Here is a 27,461-nt window from a genome sequence, read left to right on the forward strand (position 1 = left end):
TTGAAGGAGGATGCAAAGAGGCTTCTAAATTTAAGCAAGTCGACTTGAGTGGGCAAACACATGTAGTACAGCATGGTTCAAGTTATACACCAGTATGAAATGTAGAAATGATGGGTATTATTTAAATGGTGAAATGAGAAGTGTGGATATACAAAGGGATCTGGATGTCCTTGTACAATAGTTGATGAATGTAGACATGTAGATGTATCAAGCAATTAGGAAGGCATATATTTTATTACAAGTGGAATTGAGTTCAGAAGTAGGGATGTCTTACTGCAGTTATACAGGACTTTGGTGAAATCACACCTGGAGTATTGTGTGCAGTTTTGGTCGTCTTACATAAGAAAGGGTCTTCTTGCCTTCGAGGGAGTGCAGCAAAGGTTCACTGGGTTGTTACTTGTGATGGCGTGACTATGCTACGAGGAGAGATTGTTCTAAACGGCATATATTCACTAGAGTTTAGAAGGATGAGAGGAGAGCTGATTCAAAAGTGTAAAGTTCAAACAGGGCTGGAGAGAATTGAGGAAGGGAGGATATTTTCCCTAGAGAGTCTAGAACCAGGGGATACAATCTCAGGATACGAGGTGACCATTTTAGACTGAGATGAGGAAAATCCTCTTCACCTGAAGGGTAGTGAACCTGTGGAATTCTCTTCTACAGAAGGCTGTGGAAGCCAAGTCACTGAATATGTTAAAGGAAAAGACGAATGTTTAATTTTGGAAGGCATTAAGGGTTTGGGAAGAAGGCATTGAGATGGAAGACCAGCTGTGATCAAAGGGCCAAAAGGCTTACTCTTCCTCCTCATTTCCATGTTACTGCTGAACCACCCTCAGGAAGTCAGTAAGACTTCTCTTGAAGGAAAATCTAATATTTGGGAACATTTGTGAGTATCTCATTTAATGTGGTGATGAGAAGGAATTCTCTCAAGAGGTTCAATGGTTGAGAATCTTTGGAACTGTCTTCCCTAGAGAGCAGTGAAGGTAACACCATTAAGTACAGTTAAGGCAGAAGTAGATAGATTGTTGAATAACAAGAGTCAGTGGTTATCGGATTAAAGTGGGAACGTGGAGTTGAGGCCACTATTAGATCACCCTTATTTTCTTAAGGCTAATGGGTCTGAATGGATTACAATATCATAAATTGCCCAATTAAACTCTTTCCACAAGAAGCAGGATAAATCCAGTCCAACCAGTTCAGCAAAGTGATGGAAGGTGTTATTAACAGTGCTATCTAGTGGTCCTTGTTCAGCAATAATGATCACTGATCACGAACTCTCAGTTTGGGGTGCCACCATGTTCACTCAGTTCCGGACTTCGTTACAGCCTTCTTTCAAACATGGACTAAAGAGCTGAATTCTGTAAGTGAGACAAGAGTGGATCCCTTGACATCAAGGCAGCATTTGGCTGATTTTGGTATCTAGGAGCCCAAGCAAAATTAGAGTCTATTGGACTTAGGAAAATTGCTTAAAATCATACCTCTATTGCTATTGCTCTCTATTGCTTAAAATCATACCTAGCCCAAAGGTAGATGGTTGCAGTTGTGGGACATCTAAAAGGTTCCTTAAGATAGTGTCCCAGGAAGTAATCTTCACCTGTTTCATCAGTGACCTTCTTGCTGTCATAAAGTCAGAAATGGCATGTTCAATGATGATTGCACAGTGTTGAGCACCATTCACATCCTCTCAGGTACTGAAGCAATTCATATCCAGGTTCAGCAGACCTAGACAATATCCAGACTTGAGCTGATAGATGTCAAGTAACATTAGCAGCACTTAAGTACCAAGCATTGACCATCACCAATAAGCAAGAATCGAAACATCTTCTCTTGACATTCAATTAAATTGCCATCACAAATTCCCCCACTAGCCTCCTGGGTGTTACTATTGACCAGAAACTGAACGCAACCAGCCGTACTGTAGCTGGAAGACCAGGTTAGAAGCTTGGAATTCAGTGGTCAGGAGCACACCTCCCCAATACTAGACAGGAGCATGCTGGAATACTCTACCTTTGCCTGGAGAAGGACAGCTCCAACAATACTCAAGAACACACCATCTTCCAGGCCTGCCTGATTGGCATCCCATACACTAGCTTCAAGTTCATTCATTTTGCCACCAATTTAACAACATGTACCATCAAACACATAGACTGTAGCAATCACTCAAGTATCCTTTTAACTCTTCTGAACTCCAGTGGATAGACGTCTAACCTGTCCAACTTTTCCTCATAAGACAACCCATCCATTCCAGTTTTAGTCCAGTAAACCTCTGTGAACTACTCCCATTACAATTACAATGTTCTTTAAATAAGGAAACCAATAATTGAGATGTGGCCTCATTAATGCCGTGTATAACTGAACCATAAGCTCTCTACTTTTGTATTCAATTCTGCTCACTTTAAATTATAACATCGTGTTGATTTCCCGATTTGGAGGACTGGTGTGGACAAGTTAAAAGTCACACAACACTCGGTTATAGTCCAACAGATTTATTTGGAAGCACTAGCTTTTGAGGCACTACCTCTTCATCAGGTGGTTGTGGAGCAGGATCAGAAGACACCACCTGGTCCTGCTGCAAACCACCTGATGAAGAGGCAGCACCTTGAAAGCTAGTGCTTCCAAATAAATCTGGTGGATTATAATCTGGTTTTGTGTAATTTTTAACTTTATTTTCCCAATTGCTTTCTGTACCTGAATGCTACCCATTTATAATTCATGCTGTAGCCCAGCCAGATTTCTCTGCATCTTAGAGCTCTGCAAACTCTCACTAATTAGAAGCATTTTATTTTACTCTTCCTGCCAAAATGGACATTTTCCAACGTTATGCTCCTTTGCCCACTCGCTTAGCCTATTTTATGTCCCTATGTAACCTCATATGTCCTTTTCACAATTTCATTTTCCTATCCTATCTTTGTTATCAGCAGCAATACCTTTGGTCTCTTCATCCAACCAACTAATGTAAATAGTCAAAAGTTGAGGTCCCAGCATTGATCCCTGTAGTATACGCCTTGTTGCATTTTGCTAACCAGAAATTGCTCCATCTATGCTTACTCTCAGTTTCCTATTAGCTTAGCTTCTGTCCATGCTGGTGTAACCCCCTGCATCTTGTGGTTTTGTATTCTGTAGTGACCTTTGTGGCACCTGGAAATTAACATACATTAATGTTAACATCAGTTCCCTTTCATCCACAGTACACTACTATTTCAGAAATCTCCATTAAATTGATTAAATTTGTTTCTCTTTCGCAGAACCATGTTGACTCTGCCTGATTACCTTGAATTTCTCTAAACACCCTGACACAACATTAGTTACATTTCCTGTGACAGATGTTAAGATAAACCAGCCTGTTGTTTTCTGCTTTATATCTTCCTCCCTTTTAAGATAAAGGTGTTGTATTCACTATTTTCTTATCTAATGGAACCTACTGGTGTAAGGAATTTTGGAAAATTAAAACAAATGCATCAGCAAACTGTCCGGACGCTTCTGTTAAGATCCTAGGATGAAGGCTATTAAACAGCAAGTGTCCACAAACAACACCAAGGTAAATGAGAAACTGACCTTTTATTTTAAAATCATGGACAGAATGTTTACCAGGAGGATGGGAAAACATACTGCTCATCATCAAATAGTGGTATGGGACTACTAATTCCTGGATTAGACAGCTACCTTTGCTATATAGTAAGGTTACTTGTACTGCATATGCTATAAATTGACAGTTGATATCTTGTAATTAACAAAGCTGTATTTTTTTAAAGCCTCTGATGCATTGTTCATTTTGATGTATATATGTGACTTGTTATGCATTTTTCGTCAATGTAAGGTTCACAAGCTTCGATACATGGTGTACAGCAGGAATATGGTGCATAGTATACTGGGCTGTGATTGAAGACATGACTTAAATGTGGTATTATAATTACATGTTATCTCTCATGTTGCTCCAGCTAATATCAGTAATGCCAGATTAGACGAGCTCAAGTGTTCTATTCAGGGAGATAATCCGGTAACTAGGAAGATTTTTGGGTTATGCCAGGTTTACTGAACCCAGATGGGTTGCCAGTATGAATATTTTAGTGAACCATGGTATCCATTTGTGAGGACAAAATATAGAATCCCTAAAGTGTGGAAACAGGCCATTTGGCCCAACAAATCTACACCAACCCTCCGAAGAGGATCCCACCCAGACCCATTCCCCTAACTAATGCACCTAACCTACGTATCCCTGAACACTATGGGCAGTTTAGCTTGGCCAGTTCACCTAAATTGCGCATATTGGGACTGTGGGAGGAAACCCACACAGACACTGGGAGGATGTGCAACCTCCACACAGTCACCCAAGACTGGAATTGAACCTGTGTCCCTGGCTCTCTGAGGCAGCAGTGCTAACTACTAGCCACTGTGTGGCCATACTGGGGAGTTTCCTCTTCTGACTGGTATACTTCAGCCAATTGACAAAATACTGTTGTAGAACTGGAGTTTGCTGTGATTCCCAAGACTTAGCAGGGTGTGTGTGAATTTGTGGTGGAGAAAATGGGGCCTGTCATTGGATACCAGTATACACTTAATTGAGTCCAATTTGTCTGGATCGTTTTTCAGTATTTTACATAGAGTCATACTGTGATATTAAAGAGTTAATTTGCTTTGCTGATCTGCAGGAAATTGGATGTTTCGAGGCTAGGGTGGGATGTCTATGTTCTACAGGTAGAATGTAAAGAATTTACATTCCCATCCCTTGCCATTCAGAGTCATTTACATGGCCATCTCCTATTATTCAGAGATAATTTATATCTGCATCATCATTCTATTCAGAAATCAATAAGAACATTACAGTTGGAGTTTTGACGACTCCCTATGGTTTAAAAACAATTCATAACAGATTTGACCATTAAGGGATGATTTACATTTTGTTGTTTCTGAAAATGATGTGGTCACTGCATTGTGTCTAGAGGGGCATGTGACTGGGAGGATGGCTAGGGGTTGTCTTGTGGGCATTACTGACTGTGATGTAAAGATTTTGAATAAAGGAAGAACTGTTTTCTTTGTTCAGAGAGATCTTTGACACAACTCTGCAAGCCCTGTAAAGTGTGTGTTAAAGGTTTCTTCAGAAGATTAATACTGTACTGCACTTAATTAATTTTTGATTGTTCACAGAAGTTGGCATGTTGAAGTTGCATCAAGTGTGTAAGGATCTTTGGAAAAAGAACCTAACAATACAGCATAGAAATAGGCCCTTAGGCCCACCATGTCAATGATCAACAAGCACCTCACGCTTATCTAAATTAAGCTCCATCTGCCGCTCCTATATAGTTGACACTTAACTTCAGGATGGGCAATAAATGCTGACCTGGCCAACGATGCACATTATCCTGTGAATGAATAAAAACAAATGACTTCCCTCAGATCCTCTCTAAATCAATTACTCCTCATCTTAAACTTATGCAATCTGGTCTTAGGCATGTCAACCATTGGGAAAAGATTCGCACAATCTACCCTGTCTTTATCTCGTGGACTTGCAGCAAATTTATGATTTCCATTGATTCTTTTGGCTTTTTTTGTTAATTCTTTACTGTATAAGGAAGAAACATTGATGGTGTAATAGTTTTTGATAGCATGTTCTATAATGATTGGTTTCTACGGATGTGTGGAACTCAAATCGTATCTCTCACGTTATTCAGTCTAACCGATTAGTGCCTCTGTATCTATCTGCCTGCAGTCGTGCAAGGTCCTTTTCACCAAGATACTCGACTCGCTTAATTGCTGCTCAGAAGCTTGTATGAAGCCATCACTTCCTAATCATGTTACCACTCCTGATGGTGGTTTTCTGTTTGGAGTTCTCTTGCTAGACCCTTTCCAGCTAGTAACTGCTTATATAGACTTGTTCCAACTGCCCAACCTCCTCCCATACTGAATGAAAAATGAAACAGAAATCACAAATCACCAGAATGCACGGCACAGGAATAAACCTCTGGCTTTGCTGGTGTTTATTCTCTGCACAAGCCTTCTCCTATTTCTTTTCAGTTCACATTATCGGCATAATCTTCATCCTTAAAGAAAAATAAATTGCAGCAGATGAAGAATACAACTGTAAAGTGCTGCAAATACCAGCAGTTGTGTTCACATTTACTCACCTCTGAGCTGATCTTATAGTATTAGACCATAGACAATGAGATATAGGAACAGAATTAGGTCATTTGACCCATTGAGTCTGCTCCACTATTCAATCATGGCCAATATGTTTCTCAGCCCCATTCTCCAATCTTCTCCCTGTATTGTTAATCCCCCCCTACAATCAAGAACCTAGCTATCTCTGTTTTAAAGACACTCAATGAGCTGGCCTCCATAGTGTTCTCCAGCAATGATTCCACAGATTCATACTCTCTGACTGAAGAATTTCTTCTTCTTCTCAGTTTTAAATGGTCATCCCTTCATTCTTTGGCTGTGCCTTTTCTGTCACTGCACTCCATCCATAATTAGGTCATGTAAAGTGTCTTCTGCTCCATTGTTACTGATCCTAGACTTAAATGGGTGTGGTTGAAAAATTGCAGTGTTGCATTGTTTTATTGGTATATATTTCTGTTTATGTTGTATTTAATTTGTTGAGCAGTAGTTTGATACTAAATTTGCTGTCAGGTCCAGGGCAACAGAGGAAGGTGTTACAGCAGATTCTGATAGAATTTTCAGAAGCACACAGACTAATCCATGAGGGCTCTGGATTAAGTGCATATTTTTCAGAGTTTGAATTGAGCAACTGAAATGTAGGACTTGTGCTTAGAACACCTGCAAGTTTTTAATAAATGGTTAAGAAATAAGATAATTATGGAAACAATGTAACTGAAGTGGTGCTAAACCATTTTAAAATAAATATTGGACCCACAAGAAGATCTGAACTGGAAAATCCTGATCATAAGCATTAGAGTGGGTGATGAGTTTCCCAATACAACATCCAATGCTGAAGCTATTTTCAATTACTATACTTTGAAGCCCTGCTTCAGAAGCAATCATCACTGTTTGAATGAAATTGTATCACCTACTAAAGTCAAGGTCCAGCATGAATTTTAGTTAGGAGGCAGTATCACATATGTTCCCAGTTAAGATAACCTTTTTGTTCCTCAGATAACTCTAAAGAAATAAAATTGCCGATTTATAAGGCTTCCAGAAATTGTTTTAGGGAAAAGTGTTGTTCAACTAATGTTCACAGCCAGGAAACTGATTGGAGTGGAAGAGGAGAGTGATCTGTAGCTGGAGAGGCATTTATAACTATGGGATGAGATTTGCTCTGGAGCTTTTATTTGTATGGTTTTTGGGTTGCAAGTACATTTGGATAATATTGCCAGGAGTTGATAACTTGAACCTGGCTGTCAAGGGCGATGGCGTTAAGGACAGTGGGCAAGACAACTTGCTGACCCGATTAGACGTCTGTCAACTCTGGAACTTCAGCAATACTACAGCAGGGTGCTGAGGCAGCAAGGAAAACGCAAGGGCATTCTCAGAATGAGAATCAGAACTGGGAATATAGAAGCATCATCTGCTGCTGACAAATCCTTCCCTATGTACTGAAGTTTTGGCTTTGGCTGAAATACATTGCCAGTAGCATGTGAAAATTGGTGAGAATTGGGTAATTACCCATTCAAATAGGAAAACACTGGCAATATGACTGGGTTGGAAAGCCATGTTGATACGACTCCCTAGCTATTGCCTCTGTCCCTACCATCTAGCTGCTCGTAAAACTACTTTTGCCAGCATCCCATTGGACTGGGCAACCAAGAGCTGGGAGAAGGGGAGCAGAATTCAATCCATTAGGCTGGCATATGACCAGAAAGGAGAAGCAGCAGAGATTCCAGAAAAACAGGAAAGAGCTTCCAAGTAGGGTAAGGGCGTGTGCTTGCCATAATACCTGAATTATCATTCAGCCTAGTGACTTCTGTATTAAAAGTCCTAAGTACAAACAGGAAGACAGCTAACGATCCGCATCCATGAACACCAACTAGCCACGAAATGACACGACCAGCTATCCTTAGTCGCCACACATGCAGATGACAAACAACATGAATTCGACTGGGACAACACTACTATTATAGGACAAGCCAAACAGAGAACAGCCAGGGAATTCCTAGAGGCATGGCACTCATCCACAGATTCAATCAATAAGCACATCGACCTGGACCCAATATACCGACCACTGCAGCGGGCAGCTGGAATTGACAACCAGAAGCGGCAGATTCAAACCACTACAAATGTCGGAGGAAAGATCACAGAAGCGCTTCACAGGAGGCTCCCAAGCACTGAGGATGTCACCAAGACAGGGGACGAAACGTCTGCAACACAAATTCCCAGCTCGGCGAACAGAACCACAACAACTTCTGTGTTAAAATTTCTCCTACTTTCAATTCACAGTGTGCAATTTCAGTTTTTTTAGCTTTATACGAGACTGTAAGTATGAAATACACAGGCATCTTAGTTTTCAAGTAGCTGTCTATTGTACTTTTAGGTTGTATCAATATCTGAAATTGAATACATAGTGTGAAATGCATGAATTCTCTCTCAGCCTGGGGTGGCATGACACATGTATGATCACAGACTGGATTGGTTGGAACAATATTCACTGCAGTTCAGAAAAATAGGGTGGGGGTGTGGGCATGAGTTGGGGGGGTAGGGATCTTCTGGAAACCTTAAAGTTTTAACAGCACTAAACAGGGTAAATGCAGCAAGGATGTTGTTGAAGACTATTTAGGTTAGAGGCCATTGAAACTGAGATGAGGAGAAATTTCATCATGCAGAGAGTGGTGAACCTATGGAATTCTCTGCCACAGTTGAGACCAAAACATTGACTATTTTCAAGACGGAATTAGATACCCTACTTCAGGTTAAAGGGTTCAAAAGGTATGGGGTGAAAGTGGGTCAGGGGACTGAGTAGGATGATAAGCAGTGATCATATTGAATGACCTACTCCTCCTCTTTCTGCGTTTCTGAGTTGTATTGAGGAAGTTGGACTAATGGTTATCCTTTCAGGCATAGGTCTAGTTATATACCTGTTACATTGGTATACTGTTTCTGCTTGTACTGGCTTTTTCTCATTGAGTTTTGTTATTGAATGCGCTCATTAATGATTTAAGCTTCTGCCTATGTGCATGTGTAAATGTTCTCTGGAGAGTAAGTGCAGAAGGCTATCTGATCTTAATTAAATGCACACCCAGCTGTTTATCCACTCTGAGATTAGATTAGATTAGATTACTTAGTGTGGAAACAGACCCTTCGGCCCAACAAGTCCACACCGACCCGCCAAAGCGCAACCCACCCAGACCCATTCCCCTACATTTACCCCTTCACCTAACACTACGGGCAATTTAGCAAGGCAAATTCACCTAACCTGCACATTTTTGGACTGTGGGAGGAAACTGGAGCACCCGGAGGAAACCCATGCAGACATTGGGAGAATGTGCAAACTCCACACAGTCAGTCATCTGAGGCGGGAATTGAACCTGAGTCTCTGGCGCTGTGAGGCAGTACTTAATGGAAGAATTATTTTGGCAAATTTCTCAATATCTTAAATATTGAGAATTGCCAGGATCCTTCCTTGCTGCTGCATATGAAAAAAAGTACTGAAATTAAATTTGATGTTATGAAATCACTTGTTGACCTGAGAAGAAATGAAGTATGTTCCTTTCTGCAATAAGAGGAACCTGTTCCCTAATAATGCATGATGGTCAGCAGCAAAATATGATTGAAATTGAGACCCAGTTCAACCATGATAGCAGTGACTGAAAGGTCAAAAACAGAGTGAAAAGTTTTTTTTAGTCAGTTTCCTTCCCATTTGATCCTGTGCCCATGTATTTACTCTGGCGATAATAGACCACTCATTAAAAATTCCCTCTTTTTTCAGTAACCTTGCTTAAAACACACATTTTCTGTGAGTGGTGACCCAGACTCAGATGTACTATTGTTATCCACAACTGTGCTTTCAAACTTATTTTTGACTCACCTTTTCACAGGAAGAATCTCTTACAATTGGTAATGTATTCTGGTCTTAAAAACTAAAGCTCATAAGAGGTTTGGTGCACTCATGAGTTACGGGTACAGGTTGCGAAAAATGGCAATCCTAGTGAACCTCTGCAAATGTCACACTCCCAGGAGCTTCCTGTAAATGTTGTCATACTTTGAGGTGGCAACTTGATAAAGCTATAGTGCAATCTACATGCTCACAGTGGGTGCAATATGTGGCTGAGCTAAATCCATAACATGAGGATCAGATCAAAACTCTGCTGTCCTGCCACACCCAGTCTTGAAATAGTGGTGGGCAATTAAGAATAGGAGGAAATGGTTCACAAATTGTCGTCAGTGATGGGCAAACCCAACACATCAGTGATTTTTAAAAAAAATTGAAGCATTTGCAACCATCTTCATAAGAAACACCGAATGGATGGTCTATCTCGGTCTGCTTTTGATGGACTCCAGCATCACTATCCCAGTGGTCTGTTCTCAATTATAAGCAAAATGACAGAAGATGTCATTGTCAGTGCTATTAAGTGGAACTCAGCAGTAACCTGCTCACTGATGTTCATTTTGAGTTCTGCCAGGGCTACTTGGCTCCTGGCTTCATTATGGCTGAGATAATTGATTAAATCCAAGAGGTGAATTGAGAATGCCTGCTTTTAACATCAAAGCAGTATTTGATGGTGTGTATTATCAAGGTTCCTTATTAAAATTGGAATTGGTGGTAATTAGATAGAAAACTGTCTACTGCTTGGAGCCATACCAAGCACAAAGAACATGTTTATTGGGGTCACTCGTTTCAGTCCTAGGGTATTGCTGCAGGCATTTCACAGGGTATTATCCTGGGTCCAGCTAACTTCACCTGCTTCATCAATAATATTCTTCCATCACAAATCAGTACCATTAGCAATTCTTCGGTTGTATAAGTAAGGTAAGCTTAGATGCAGCAAGCCCTGACTACATTCATGTTTGTGGTGTTAAGTGGCAAATAACTTTTGCATCCCACAATGCCAGACAGTAACCATTTCCAGCAGGACAACATTTAATCCTCCTCTTTTGGCCTTCTAGGGCACTATCATTGACTGTAGGGGATTCAGCAATGTGTCAGGGTGCTGCCTTTGAGCCAGGGGGTGAACTGGACCAGCTATGTAAATACTACAGGTGCAAGAGGAGGTCAGAGACAGGAAATTTAGCTGTGAGTAGTTCACCACCTAGCTCTTCAAACATTGTCCACCATATACTAGGCACAGATCAGGATTGTAATGCAATACTCTTCACTTGCCTGTTCAACAAGACTCAAGAAACTGAATACCAATATAGGATGATGTAAAGAGCTTGCTCAGGACCATCCACCACCTTAAATGTTTATTTCTTCCATTACTAGTGCTTGGTGACCCCAAAATACACAGTATATAAGTTTCACAATCGCAACTCATCGAGGCTCCTTTCAGCTCCATAGCCTCTACTACAGAAGGACAAGGGCAGCAGACACTTGGGATGCCAAAGTGAATATCTCCACTAAGCTTCAGAGTTCTGACTTAGAACAATTTCACTGCTCCTATACTATTGGCTTAAAATCTTGGATGGTTGTGTTGGTGTACCAGATGGACTGCAATAGTTAAAGAATAAGAACAGATGAAAGATTGGGCTTAGAAAGACAGATTGAGCAGTTTAAGTCTATACTCTGCAGAATTTAGAAGAATGAGAGGTGATCTAATTGCGGTATATAAAATGCTACAGGAAATTGACAAAGTAGATATAGAGAGGATATTTCCTGTGAGACACTCTAGAATGAGAGGTCATAGTTTTAGGATAAGGGGTAGCAGATCGATAGGGCATAAATCAAGAGTGTGATAGAATACTGTCCACTTGCCTGAATGGGTGCAGCTCCAACAACACTCAACACATTTGACACTATTCAGGACAAAGCCCATTTGATTGACACATCATCCACAAGCACCAACACCCTCCTCCACCGATGGTCAGTAGCAGTAGTGTGCGCTATCTACAAGATACGCTGCAGAAATTCACCAAAGATCCTTAAATTGCTCCTTTCAAGCAGTCAACTACTTCCACCTACAAGAACAAGGGCAGCAGATACATAGGAACGTCACCAGCTACAAGTTCCCTTTCAAGCCACTCACATCCTGACTTGGAAATATATCATATTCCTTCACTGTCGCTGGGTCAAAATCCTGGAATTCCTTACCTAAGGGTCAATCTATAGCATCTGGACTGCAATATTTCAAGAAGGCAGCTCACCACCTTCTCTCTCAAATGTAGCTGGGGATGGGTAATAAATGCTAGCCAGCCAATGACACCCACATCCCAAGAGTGAATTAAAAAAGACTTGAGGCAGAGATGAGGAGAAATTACTTCTCTCAAAGTGTCATGAATCTATGGAATCGCTACTTCAGAGTGCAGTGCATGGCAGGACGTTGAGTAAATTTAAAGAGGAGATAGACAGATTTTTAATTAGTACATGGTTGAAGGTTACAATGAGTGGGCAGGACAGTGGAATTGGAGGCTGAGATGAGATCAGCTGTGATCCTATTGAATGATGGAGCAGGCTCAAGGGGCTGAGTTTCCTACTACGTTTGTTTTTATGTAAAAAGGTGACCTTCTCGAGGGCATTTAGAGATGGGCATTAAATATTGGGCTTACCACTGATGCTTACACCCATACAGTCAATTTTAAAAGATGTCCTGGTGCTTGCTGTAAAAATTATGACACCCTTGATGTACTTGTTATCAGGGTTTCAGAAATTTTGAGTGTGGAAATGGAACCCCCATATGTGAGTACTATCATACTTGGAACCCAGAAACACACTGCAAATGGTATCATCATTCTAGCCACCCTTAAAATTACTCTCACTTCCTGAGACTATCAATGAATACGTATATATTCATAGATAGCAACTGCAAATATTGACTCATTACTGGAAAACCCCCCTCCCCAACCATTGGTGAATTCCAATGGACCCGTCAAATCATGACTTTTGCTGAGTCCCCAGGGAGGTCAAGAGAACCTTTTGCCTTAACTTCGGAAAATCAATGCCAGTTACCTAAAGAATATGACGTCAAAGTAAAAATTAAGTAGAGTCATAGAGATGTGCAGCATGGAAACAGACCCTTTGGTCCAACCTGTCCATGCCGACCAGATATCCCAACCCAAACTTGTCCCACCTGCCAGCAACAGGCCCATATCTCTCCAAACTCAATGACAGTACTGAAGATCTGAAATGGAAAAACATAAATGATGGAGAAACTTAATAGGTCCAGCAGCATGTATGAGGAGAAAGAGAGGGCTGCAAATGCTAAAGATCAGAGTCAAAATGTAATTCAGTGGAAAAGCACAGCAGGTCAGGCAGCATCCAAGGAGCAGGAGAGTCAACATTTTGAGCGTAAGCTCTTCATCAGGATACATCCTGATTCAGCATACTGATGAAGAGCATATGTTCAAAATATCAACTCTCCTGCTCCTTGGATGCTGCCTGACCTGCTGTGCTTTTCCAGCGCCACACTTTTTGACCCAGCACCATCTATGTAAAGAGAATTAGAATTAACATTTCATGTCCAATATGTATTTTTTTTTCTTAGAAAATCAGTTTATATTTGAAGTCCAATATGACTTGCCTTGGAACCAAAGTACTTCTCCAGTACTTTCTGTTTACATTGCAAAGGTATTTAAGGTTACTCTACAAAACTTCTTTATTAAAGTACAGCAAAAGAATATCTCAGTAAATCAAGAAATGTGGAAAAAATCTAGAAATTTGATTTGGGATGGAAATGTGTGCGACCATGAGATTTCCCTGCGATCTGTTTGAGGACAGCCTTCAGAAATGAGAGAAAAATATGAAAAACTTTCACTTATTACTTCCTCCAATGCAGGTTTGTAGTATTGTTATTATTTGGACATTTGGATTCTAAATTGAAGCAAAATTGATTTTATGTGGAGGTGACTTTGTCAGAAACGTCAGAAAGTTGTTTTGGAATAGCAAATTCAAACATGGTTTCCAAGAATGTATGCGACTTAAGTGATGAGTTTTTTACAAAGTTGAACTTCTATGCCCTGCACAGCACTGGATGGTAAGGGACCATTCCTAGATTAAGTTCAGAAGAAAAGTCATCTTAGCAGCACAAAACACAATTATTTTCGTGATGTTAATTGAGTAATAAATATTGGAAAGGTAAAAACAATGACTGCAGATGCTGGAAACCAGATTCTGGATCATTGGTGCTGGAAGAGCACAGCAGTTCAGGCAGCATCCTAGGAGCTTCAGCAAAATCGACGTTTTCCTGATGAAGGGCTTTTGCCCGAAACGTCGATTTGCTGAAGCTCCTCGGATGCTACCTGAACTGCTGTGCTCTTCCAGCACCATTGATCCCGATAATAAATATTGGATCCAGGCCACAGGAGTTAAATGCCATGCTTTTCAATATAGCTGCATGCAATCTTTCACTTTGACCTGAGAGGGCAAATGGAACTTCCTTTAACATCTCAGCTAAAACAGCGCATTTTTGAGAGTATTGAACTGGAACATGAGCCTGAAACCTGCTAATTCAGAGGTGGAAGTGATACCTACTAAGCCACAAAATCAGTCTTGTTTGACAGCCTTCCATCTCATAAGATGCTGGTTTGCGTCATGATGAGGAGTTGTTTGTAGTGTGATGACAGTTGTGAGATTTATATATATTAATATCATTTATGAAGTTTAGATTTAAAATTGTGGTACACGGACATTGGTTACTTTTGTGAAGAGTGTTTTTTAGGTCAGACAATCATCCTGGAACAGTGACCTAATCCACTGTGCATCAAAGAACAGCTGACACAAACCATTAATGGAATTGCCAATGGAATTAACCTTTAATTGTCTTAATGGAATAAGATGTTAATACTGAGTTTTGTGACAAGTAGAAGAAACATTGAAGGCCATGACATTGTTTTCACTTCACAATAATTAAAGATTGGTTTGAGTTTAGAAAACTCAGAGATTGAACGTTTTTAGGGCAGTTTGTGAGAGACTTGTCTGAGGTAAGAAACAAGTACAGTTTTTCTCCCAGCAAGGAATTTTCAGAGCAATCTGGGGAATAAGTTACTTTGGTTGGAAAGTTGAATTTATGATACTTCCAAACCAGGAGCATTTGGTTAAAAATCTGCAGGGTACAAAAAGCTGTGAATGTTTGTTTTCAGTTTTACAAGTGTTCAAATAAGAAGTTTCCACAGTTCACACAGCTGAAAGTGGGGAGATTCAATTAAACAGAACTCAAAGATTTGATATGGAATGGTAATTTCTCTGGATTTGAGTTTTTGCAAGGGACAGTGTTATGAAGCAGATTGAAACTTTGTTTTGCTGTATGTATTAATATTGTTCGAACAATATTCTACAATTAACTTATCTTTTATTTCTTCTGCCTAGTAAATTTACGTTCAAGAAGCTCTACATTCTCATGTGACTGTTCTGGTGGCTGACTACCGGTTAACTAAATTTAAAACATCATATGACTTACTAAACCTGATTTTATTCTAGAATTTGACTTGTCCAGTAGTATCATCTACTGGTACTACATTAGCATCACCTGGCATGGCTTAGGAACCCCATCTTGAGTCTCTGGTGCTTTTGTAGAAGAAAGCAGTATACTGAGAAGGACCACAATTCGTTTTTCACTGGATCATCTTCTATGGCCAGCTGAACTACATTTTTACTCACCTCTTTCAGTGCCTGTCCAAACAATCAGCCTTTAGAGGTTACAATGGTGACTACTCCTATTGGTCAGTGGCAGTATCTACCAGTTTCATGTCTTACTTTCAGTTGTCCTTGCAGTAGATGAATGGGAGGTCATGACCCAGTGGCCAGATCACTGTACAGAATTGGGATGCCATCAAGCATCCAATGAACGTGTCCAAGGCAGAGCAGATTTCAGTGGCATAGCAGTCGAGTGCATTCTGCAGGAACTCCGAGTTAATGACTTTGTTTTGTCAAGAAATTCTGACAATATATCTGAGACAGCAAAACTTTTCATCTGACTAATATATGCTGTCCAGGACTCACTACGATGGGGGAGTATACTGCAGACACAGCTTTGGTAAGCTCACAGTTTAGTATTCTCAGTCATGTGGCTGCTGTTCCACACACCATTACTCAGTTAGAGCGTAACAGTTGAAACTTTTTCAATGTGTTTGTTAATTTTAGCATCAGGTGACAGGTTGGTGATTGTGAAGCCCAAAAATGAGAAGTTATTAACAACCCGCAGAGTAATATTGTCATTGCTGATAGATGGTGTAGCAATGTCTTGGACCATGACATTTCTCTTCCTGATGCTGATGATCAAATAAAACAATTTTTTCAGTCATGAGAGAATCTTTATTTTTGCGACTGCAGTTCATCCTCAGTCTGCAGTGTCAGTGTGGTATTTACAGCATAGACTGATTCTCTGTTGAGGACTTTGCCCACTTTTATCATGGACCTTGGGAACAAGTCTGAACGGCTCGATGTCAGAAGAAATCGCTGTAAATCAGGAAAAGCAAAGGAAGTAAGAACTCAAGGAAATCAAAGATCACTACAAAATTGGGATGCCCAGTGCTTAGTTATTGGGGAAATAGTGCTGTGGGCTGTGAGCAGTTGTTGGAGCTATGGGCTGTCCCTGAGACCTGATGGACATCATCCTAGGTTCTAAAAATAAATTGCTAATGAGATATTTGTGTTAAGTTGGTGATTTTTGTTTAGGTTGGCAAGCTGCAGTGAATGATGCACCACAGAGATCTGTGCTGTGTCCTCAACTTTTGATCATTTATAACTTGGAGGAAGGGACCATTGGTATGGATGTTAAATTTGCTGATGTCACAAAGTTATAGATAGGAAACCAAGTTGTAAAGACAACATGGGGCTACAATGGGATATAGGTGGGCTAAGTGAATGGCCAAGGATTTGGAAGTGGTGTATAATGTAGGAAAGTGGGTAACTGTCCATTTTGGCAGGAAGAATTTTTTAAAATTCTAAATGGTAAGAGATTGCGGGTGTCCTGGTGCATGGATTGCAAAGGTTATTATATGGGTAGGGAATACTAACAGACTTTTTAAATACAAAAGTAGGGGCGTTATGCTTCAGTTATATGGGGCATCAGTAAAACTACATTTAAAGTATTATATACAGTGTAAAAGCAAATTACTGCGGATGCTGGAATCTGAAACCAAAAAAGAGAAAATGCTGGAAAATCTCAGCAAGTCTTGCAGCATCTGTAAGGAGAGAAAAGAGCTGACGTTTCGAGTCTAACTGACCCTTTGTCAAAGCTTTGACAAAGGGTCACTTAGACTCGAAACGTCAGCTCTTTTCTCTCCTTGCAGATGATGCAAGACTTGCTGAGATCTTCCAGCATTTCCTCTTTTTTGGTACTATGTACAGTATTTGCCTTCCCACTTAGGGAATGGTGCAGATGTATTGAAAGCAGTTCAGAGAAGGTTTACAGACTAATACCTAGAATGGTTAGAGACAAAAATACCTAGAATGGGCAGATTTCCTAATGAGGAAAGTTGGATAGACTTGTATGTGCTGCAGTTTAAAGAGAAAGAGGTGACTTGGTGGAAATATGTAAGATCCTGAGGGATCTTGACATAGCTGATGTCAGAAGGATCAAACAAAACTTGGTAGTTCATTGTCATTCATCATCTAACTGTTACATTCTCCTTGGCAAGGCCTCTTAACCAAGTCTACTTATCAATAATCAGCACTTATGCTGCCAATTTGTGTAAATAGTCTTGATTGTGCAAAACAGAAGTTTGAACCAAATGTTTGTCTATACTGTTATTTTATATTTATGGCCCCTAGTTCTGATCTTGCTTACAATTAACAGCTTTTTCCCACATCAACCCTGTCAAATCATTTCTGAATCTTCAAAACTTCTGTATCAAGTCACCCCCTCAATCTTCCCTTCTGTAGAGAAAAGCATTCCAGCCTGTTCATCCTTGCCTGATGAGCAAAAGATCTCAATCTATTAAATATTTTTTGTACTTTCTCCAGTAGCTTTATATCAGTTTTATAATAGACAAGAACTGTTCACAGTGCTAGGTGTGGTCCTAACCAGGTTTGATTGAGTTTACTGTGACTTCCTCTGCTTTTCAGTTCTCTTTCTGAAAATGGAGCTTAGTACTTTTTTTTTAATGGGTTAATTATTATTCATCATTTTATGTACTGAGTTGTGTATCTGTACCTCCAGACCACTCTGTTCCTCTACCCCATTTAGATTCTTATTCACAAACAATATGTCACTTCCTATTTTTCTTGTAAAGTAGCTCAAACAATTTGTCAGTTACATATCCATTCTGCAGGTTAATTCTTGGCATTTTGTATTTTGGCACAGTCCTTTACACATGCACTAATTTGATCTCATTTACAGATTTTGAAGTGGTTTTCCAGATTCCCATTGCAAATTAGTTACATAAATTGTAAGCAATAGTGGTCCCAATGTGGTCCTTGTGGAACATCACTTCCCACCATTTGTTAATTGGAGTAAGAGCATTGAACGTCCATTCTCTGCTTGGTGCTATTAGCTAGTTTACTCTCATCTCTGATGCTTCTTGCTTGTCTCCTCATATTTGTACTTTCAACGTGATTCCTAATCTCGTAACCTACTGTTCTTGTCATGCCGTGGTAGTAATCTTACCTTTAAGCAGTAGGCCCATGTTCAAGTCTCATTTGTTCCAGAGGTGTGTAATGACATCTCTGAACAGGCTGATTAGAAATAGTATTTTCAGACACTTTGAAAGTCAAATATATTGTATCTACTTCGTTACCCTTATTTACATTTTTGTTACTTTAAAAAATTCAGTACAGTAAATCAACATGACCCCTTTTGAAACATGTGTTCACTATGATCTATTTGCTAACTTCCATCAGTTTCAGTTTAATAATCCATGTCTTAGATTGGTCCTAAGATGTTCTAAATTTAAAATTTCATTTTCTGAACAAATAAATTGCTTTGCATCACACAAGAATCTTGCAGATGTTTGTACCTAATACACTTATGTATGATTTTTTTTTTGTCTTTGCATCCCACTTTAAAATCTTGCATGATTGTACATTTTCATGATGTAATAGATACCATCAACTGCCTAACAATGTGATTACTTTCAAAACACAGGCACAGAACAAGCAAACAGGAATTCTTGCTGCAGCAAAGGTGATTGAAACAAAAAGTGAGGAAGAGCTGGAAGATTATATTGTGGAAATTGATATCCTGGCATCATGTGATCATGATCATATTGTCAAGCTGCTTGATGCATTTTACTATGAAAACAAGCTGTGGGTAAGTGACATTTCTCCCATTATTAAAAACGCTATTTATGTTAAACATTTAGTTTCTATCTCTGGGACTTTGAACTTTGATCTAATTTCAGATCTCATTTAAAGAGCACTGCCTATGAATGCATAGCTTGCTCACTACTATACTCCAAAAGATTTTTACATTCTTTTCCATGTTAAATTAACTGTTTCTTCTCATATATTCTATTTGCCTGTCTTAGTTCCCTTTTCATTTCTTTTTGTATTTAGTCACATTCTCTTCTGTATTATCTACCTGATATCTGGCATTATGCACCTTTTTTCTAATTCATATTGATCTCCATTTCCTTGCTCATTCACATTACTCTGGTTGCACTGTGTTCCCTCCTAATGGGAATGTATGTCAACTTTACTTGAACTGTCTCCTATTTAAAGTTTGCCCTTTATTCCATTACATTTTTAAGTACGATTTCTTCTTTGAAATAAAATTTAAACTGACAGTTCAGTGTTAGTGATGATTCTCTGATCAGAAGGTGCATTGTAAATTAAGTTTCTAATTTTTCCTGTTCTTCTCACTGCATTGTTAAGAGATGCATGTTATGATTCACTCGGGTAGCATGCAATTGAGGACTGCTGTCCCCGAAGTCGTCACAAAAGTTGGAATTTTTAAGAAGTATGCAAAGACTCCACATTTACCTGATGCTCAGACTCAGGTCGAAAGAAACCACAAATCAGGTTTCTCTACTGAACGAGAATGACTTTATTACAAGTAGTTAGATTCTAGTTACAGGTAAACCATTGTAAAACATTAGGGTATAACACTTGAATTAAAATTCTAATATCCTTATAAACGTCCCCTTAACATTCTTGTATTGATCTATATGATTCTTCTGCTGGCCAGCACATTGCTTCAGTTGTCTTTTCCCCAAATATTTCCACTGGTATATAGGAGCCACAGTTAAGAGTCACAGCTTACAACAACTGTTGCTGGAAAGATAAAGAGGTTTTCTTCAGATTTAAAGTTCTTTATTTTCTTAACTCTAATAATGAACACTAAACAACAATATTCACAAATCCAACCCCTCTTTTCTTAACTACTTACTATCTGGCTCCAACTCTATAAAAAATAAAGCTGTCCTAATAAGACACTTATAAAATTACTTTTGATAATCAAGGCAGTCCAGGGTTATGCAGGCAGACAGGAAAGTAGAAATGAGGCAAAAATCACATCATTTGGCCTGAAGGGCCAAATATCTGCTCCAGTTCTTACATCTTATTTTCCTATGACTCGCTATCATATGATATAATTAATTATGATGTTCAAGTATGCGTATTTGGGTCTTTTTCAGATTGGCATGATATGACTAGTGGGATCCTGCATGGGTCTGTGCAGGGCCCTCATTATCTTACAATCTATATCAATGACTTAGATGAGGAGATCAAAGGAATGGTTGTCAAATTTGCAGATGACACAGGTGGATAAGAAAGTATATTGTGAAAACAAAAGAGTGACAAAGATAGGTTGAATGAGTAATGTGGGAAAACGTGAAATTTTTCACTTTGGCAGCAAGAATGAAAAAAAAAACTGAACAGCTACTGAATTCTGAAGTATGACAGAATCTACATGTTCTAGTGCACAAGTCTCAGTGTTAGTATGCAGGTACAGTAAATGATTATGAAGGCTAATAGCCTTTATTACAACAGGAGTTGAGCATAAAAGAAAGAATGTTGTGCTTCAGTTATACAGGGCATTAGTAAGATCACATCTTAAATACTATGAGCAGTTTTGCTCTTGTTATTTAAGGAAGGATGTAAATGTATTGGAGGTGTTTCAGAGGAGGCTTACTTTATTAATATCTGGAATATGTTGTTTGTCTTTTGACGAAATAGTACATGTCTAGGCTTGTTTTGGAGTTTGGAAGCATGAGGAGTGACTTAATTGAAATGTATAACATCCTGAATGGTATTGAAAGGCCGTTCACTTTGTGGGCCAGTCCAGAACTAGGTGACACTGTTAGAAAATGAGGGGTCACATGTTAAGACAGAGATGAGGCAAGAATTTTTTCTGAGGTTTGTTGCTCTCTGGAAGTTTCTGTCTCTGAATGTAGTGGAAGTAGGTCATTGAATATTTTTAAGTCGGAGATAGATGAATTCTTGATGGGCAAGGGAAGCAAAGGTTATTGGGATAGATGGGAATGTAGAATTCAGAACACAAACAGATCGATCACTGTTTTAGAGTCATAGAAATGTACAGCATGGAAACAGACCCTTTGGTCGAACTCGTCCATGCCGACTAGATATCCCAACCCAATCTAGTCCCACCTGCACTTGGTTCATATCCCTCCAAACCCTTCCAATTCATATATCCATCCAGATGCCTTTTAAATGTTGCAATTGTACTAGCCTCCACCACTTCCGCTGGCAGTTCATTCTATATACGTAACACCCTCTGCGTAAAAATGTTACCCCTTAGGTCTCTTTTATATCTTTCTCCTCTCACCCTAAACCTATGCTCTATAGTTCTGCACTCCCCCATCCCAGGGAAAAGACTTTGTCTATTTATCCTATCCATGCCTCTCATGATTTTATAAACCTCTATAAGGTTACCCCTCAGCCTCCGACGCTCCAGGGAAAACAGCCCCAGCCTGTTCAGCCTCTCCCTATAGCTCAAATCCTCCAACCCTGGTAACATCCTTGTAACTCTTTTCTGAACCCTTTCAAGTTTTACAACATCTTTCCGATAGGAAGGTAACCAGAATTGCACGTAATATTCCAATAGTGGCCTAACCAATGTCCTGTACAGCCGCAACATGACCTCCCAACTCCTGTACTCAATACTCTGACCAATAAAGGAAAGCATATCAAACGCTTTCTTCACAATCCTATCTACCTGTGACTCCACTTTCAAGGAGCTATGAACCTGCACTCCAAGGTCTCTTTGTTCAGCAACACTCCCGAGGACCTTACCAAATGCAGCACCTCACGTTTATCTAAATTAAACTCCATCTGCCACTTCTCAGCCCAATGGCCTATCCGATCAAGATCCCATTGTAATCTGAGGTAACCTTCTTCGCTGTCCACTACACCTCCAATTTTGGTGTCATTTGCAAACTTGCTAACTATACCTCTTATGCTCCCATATTGAAAAGTGCAGTTACCCTGAAGAGTGAATGGCTTCCTCCTGCCTCTAGTTTGTATGTTTGTATGATTATACAAAGGTTGGTGATACACAGTTCATTCTGCTATAACACATTTTGTTAAAAGCAAATTCACTATGACACGATTGGCAAACTGGGACACTTTTTCCAAAGCACAAACTTTTAAAATGTGTGTTGGCCGTAACACAATTATATCTCCAACACTTTAAGCGCTGTTTCTAAAGCACAATTTTTCTATAATGCAGAGTTGCTCAAGAATACAATCATAGTGTTATAGAAGGACTACCTGTATCAGTATTGTAGATGGGAGAGTAAAATTGCAGTAGGGGTTAATAGAGTGAGCAAAGCAGTGACGGTTGGATTTCAGTGCTTGTAAAGGTGAGACTATCCATTTTGCACTAAAATAAGATTATAGCTCCATGCTGTTTGGATGGGGAAAAAGCTGAACAGTGCAGGTCCAAAAACAATTGTGGGTTCATGAACAGTTCAGAAAAGTGAAAGGTTTGGTATTGTCATGTTACTGGACATATAGTGCAGAAGTCTGACTAATGATATAATATGAGTTCAAATCCCACCCTGGCAGCTGAGATCTTTATGTTCAGTTGATAAAGTAAACCTTGAAAGATAAATTAGTATCAGTAATGATTTCAGGAAGGAAGTCTCCTGTTCCTACCCATCATGCCCATGATTGATGCCATACTCTTAGCAAATGTGGGGCAGTTAAGAATTGACCACATTGCTGTGGGTCTGGAGTAACATTTAGTAAGACCAGGTAAAAATAGCAGTTTCCTTCCCTAAAGGAATTATGAAACAGATGGCTTTTTCTGACAATCGAAAGTAGAGTCACAGGTAGATAGGATAGTGAAGAAGGCATTTGCTGTGCTTTCCTTTATTGGTAAGAGCATAGAGTATAGGCATTTGGGAGGTCATGTTGCGGCCATACAGGACATTGGTTAGGCCGCTTTTGGAATATTGAGTGCAATTCTGGTCTCCCTCCTATAGGAATGATGTTGTGAAACTTGAAAGGGTTCAGAAAAGATTTACAAGGATGTTGCCAGGGTTGGATGATTTGAGTTATAGGGAGAGGCTGAATCGTCTGCATTTCCTGGGGTGTTGGAAGCTGAGGGGTGACCTTATAGAGGGTTATAAAATCATGAGGGACATGTATAGGGTAGGTAGACAGGTCTTTTCCCTGGGGTAGGGGAAGTTCATAACTAGAGGGCATAGGTTTATGGTGAGCGGAAAAGATTTAAAAGGGACCCAAGGGGCAGCTTTTTCATGCAGAAGGTGATGTATGAATGGAATGAGTTGCCACAGGAGATGGTGGAGGCTGGTACAATTGCAATATTTTACAGGCATCTGGATGGGTGTATGAATAGGAAATGTTTAGAGGGATATGGGACAAATGCTGGCAAATGGGACTAAATCAGTTTAGGATATCTGGTTGGCATGGACAAGTTGGACCATGCTGTACATCTTTATAACTTTGTGACAATGGTCATGGTCATCATTAGAATCTTAATTCCAGACTTTTATTGAATTCAGATACCACTGTCTGCCATGTTGGAATTTGAACCCAGGTCCCCAGAAAATTAACGACAAAAACAGAAATTGCTGGAAAAATGCAGCAGATCTGGCAGCTTTGAGAAAGGGTCACTGGACCTAAATCGTCAAATCTGATTTTTCTTCACAGGTGCTGCCAGACCTGCTGAGTTTTTCCAGCATTTTCTGTTTTTGTTTCCAATTTACAGCAGCCGTAGTTCTTTCAGTATTCCCCAGAAAATTACCTGGGTCTCTGGATTAGCAGTCCAGTGATAATACCACTCGGCCCCTGGACCTAGCAAACAATTCAAGAGTTAGGAGGGCTCAGCAATAACTGCTAGCTTTGCAAGTAATATCCACAACCTGTGATTGAATTTTTAAAAATAAAATGATCAGGTACAAAAAAGAAGAGTTATTAGAAAACTAGGATACGAAGGGCAGGAGCTTGTGCTGCAGCATTACTAAAATCTTGTTCATTCACATCTAGGGTACTGGGTATACTTCTGCTCAACGAATTGTTATAATCCATTTCGACAATGATAACTGTAGAGCTCTTCGTGCGATTTGAAGTAATATCCCCTGAGCAGGGAGATAATTGTATTCCTAGTGACAATCTTGAAATTTACAACAATATTTCAAGTTTCAAGACTTTTACTGTAACATATAAACTTAATACACCATCAATGAAATGCTTGGGCACTTTTGCTGTATATAGCAAAGATAATCTATATTACCGTCTTCACACAAACAGTACTTCCAAGCTATATGTTTTCTCTATCCATTCTGCTCTCCACAACATTACAGCCTTGTAGGATCACAGGATTACAGCTCTTGTCTCTGATCCAGTATTTTTCCATGTTTAAACAAAATTATTTCTGGCTGTGTTTGGTAATCTGTTGCACTTCTGGACCTGATTTGGATCACTACATTGGGTGCTCTTTGGTTTGCTGTGTCTGTGCCAGTTGTTAAGGAGCAACACAGTTTGTTCCTTTACCTTGATGGTTTTAAATGTATTTTCTTTTTGGATAATTATCATATCCCCTTTTAAAGCCTTGATCAAAATGCTTTCTCCAAATACTTGGATGGTGCGTACCAGGTGTTAACCATTTGCTGTCTTCTGTTACCATTGGTTCTTTTGTCATTCAATTTAAGTTGCAGTCCTCTGATTGTCAGCCTTTCTGCGATGTCTCTCTATTTATTCTACCTCGGCTTTTCATGATTTTTGAACACATTTATTACGTACCCTTTCAACCTTCCTTTCTCAAAGGAGGACAGCCGCAATTCATGAAACACAATCTTGGAAAACTTGTCCTTTTAAAATGTGATGCATAATTAAAATGTGATGCATGAATATTGCAAAGATTAGTTACTAATGAATCAGGTGATGAGTGATTCATGCTGAGAGCTGGTTCATAACTGCCTGCTGATTTGTTATCCAAGGATAGAGAGCAGCTAAGACATACCACTGGGCAGTGATCATATGGGAGGCTGAGTCTTTCTTGCAGTGTGTTAGTTTCACAGAATTCTCTAGAACTATGAGCCATTGTTTATTATATTTGGGGCCACATTAACTAACACTCCACCCACATCTATCAGACGTCATAGCACTGAGCACTCCCTGTAAGTGATGCAGATGAACTGATGCCTGATTGCAAGACATTCTGGGGTTTGCACTTGTGTTGGAATACTATGTTGACTGTTTTAGCTTTGTTCTTATACATTTGTTAGGTTATTGGACTAGAGTTACAGGGGATTAGTCTATGAAGATTCCATTTTTCAATATACTACCTCTTACGAAGTTTCCAGATATAATTTATGAAATCCCCAGATTTATTTTCTTTCTGGATAGGGACTGTTCTTGAACTTCTGTGATCTGCGCAAGGTGTATCTCAGATGTTAGTTACATCACGTCACTCTTCCTCCCCTACCAGCAGTCTGCCTTCAGACACTTGTACCATTAGCAACTGACCATCTCTCAAGACATGTCACTTGACAAACAGCTTCTGGACCTCAGCCTACTTCCAACACCCTGTAAACAAAGAGTTAAACTTTACATGTTTATTCATGGTTAGAATACTAAATACAGCTGGGTGGGAGTTCAGATTGAAAGCAGCAGAAGCACTTTTTTGGACTATTGTGTGTAATCATTTGCAAATGTGTTCAGAAGGACTATGGGTTGCTACCCTTGATTCCTTGAATATATTGTGCTTTTAGCAGCCATTTTATCCAGAGAACCTCTTTGTGATGCACCAACTTGAGATAACAAAAATGTACATGTTATCTGGCTAGGAACCAGTAACTTCTTTTAAGCAGTAGACAATGTTTGATCTCTGAGGTAAATAGTAAGTAAAATGACAAGGTTCTGTGGTTTTGAACAAACAACAATCAACATTACTATCCAGATTTAGAATATTACTATGTGAAGTTAAAACAATATCTGAAGAATGTCCAGAAATAGCAGGAAGTAAATATGTTTAAATAGCAAATTGTGGTTGAGCACCCTCACACATTTATGCTGTAAGGTGTATGTCATTTCTCCAAAATTTAATCTCAATTATTTAAGGCACCTCAGTGAGATTTGCTGATTGATTTGTGCAGATGGGGCCAATTGTGGATGCTGAGCATGATGAGAGGTGAACTGCTGTGTGTTTGCAATACAGGGGGAGAAGCCTCCACACTGCAGCAGTCAAGATCTTTTTTCTCTGCAGTGAAGTAACCAAAGCCTGGAAGATAGCTAGAGATTCTCTCCCACTGGCTGGTGTAAACTGTTTCCTCTAACTAGTGACTGCAAGATGTTACAATTGGTATACCAACCACACTATATAATCTATAAAGAATTGAAAGGATCTGGAAATAAAGGGATTGGAGAACAAAAGATCTTAGGAAACAAAGTGGAGACCTTATCAAATACCATGGATTGGTACTATTGAACTGTCTCCCTACTAATTTTTCCTACTAAATTGGGGACTTGGAGTACTACTTAATTTGTGTGATAACCCTGATAATAGTGGGGTTAAAGTACCAGCAGACTCTTTTCTAACTGGATCATGTCAATTTCTAAATCTTTAAACTTGTATTATATGTAAACAGTTCAGTTTATTCCATTTTGTTTTCATTTCTTTTGCATAATAAACTTGCAGTTTATAATAAAAAACTAAATCTGCAACATTGTGTGTTTGTGTTTTGATGAAAGACCATTAAGTTAAATCAAAAACAAAAATTATCTTTTAAGCCAAATGGGATCTTACCTATCCAGTCATACTACATCAAATGGCAAATATAGTTAAAACAGACCCTGTGGATTTCTCAGTGACACACACATGCGCGCACACGCCATTGTGGATCACCAAATCTCATGAAGCTTTGATTCCTTGAAACTCTCTCAATAGCCTCTGCACTGTGGACTGTCATGATCCACCGCTTCAGTCCTAGTAGTTCAGTCTTCTTTCCTGGGACTGCATTTCCCTGAATTCTTGAAACTCTACACGCACCTGCTCATGGGC

At 39.5% G+C, this 27,461-nt stretch overlaps 1 protein-coding gene across 4 annotated transcripts in view; it reads left to right on the forward strand.

Annotated features, from left to right (window-relative positions):
* Positions 1-27,461, forward strand: part of slka (STE20-like kinase a) — a 184,721-nt gene that overhangs the window by 66,102 nt on the left and 91,158 nt on the right. For all 4 annotated transcript variants that reach the window (XM_087998814.1, XM_087998811.1, XM_087998812.1 and 1 more), the window contains exon 2: positions 19,119-19,283. In XM_087998814.1, coding sequence (XP_087854940.1) covers positions 19,119-19,283 — 165 coding nt within the window. The remainder of the gene's footprint in view (positions 1-19,118; positions 19,284-27,461) is intronic.

Source organism: Chiloscyllium plagiosum, unplaced genomic scaffold (genome assembly GCF_037043375.1).
Source record: "Chiloscyllium plagiosum isolate Xiang-an unplaced genomic scaffold, Cpla_swu_hap1 HiC_scaffold_22, whole genome shotgun sequence".
Classification (NCBI taxonomy): domain Eukaryota; kingdom Metazoa; phylum Chordata; class Chondrichthyes; order Orectolobiformes; family Hemiscylliidae; genus Chiloscyllium; species Chiloscyllium plagiosum.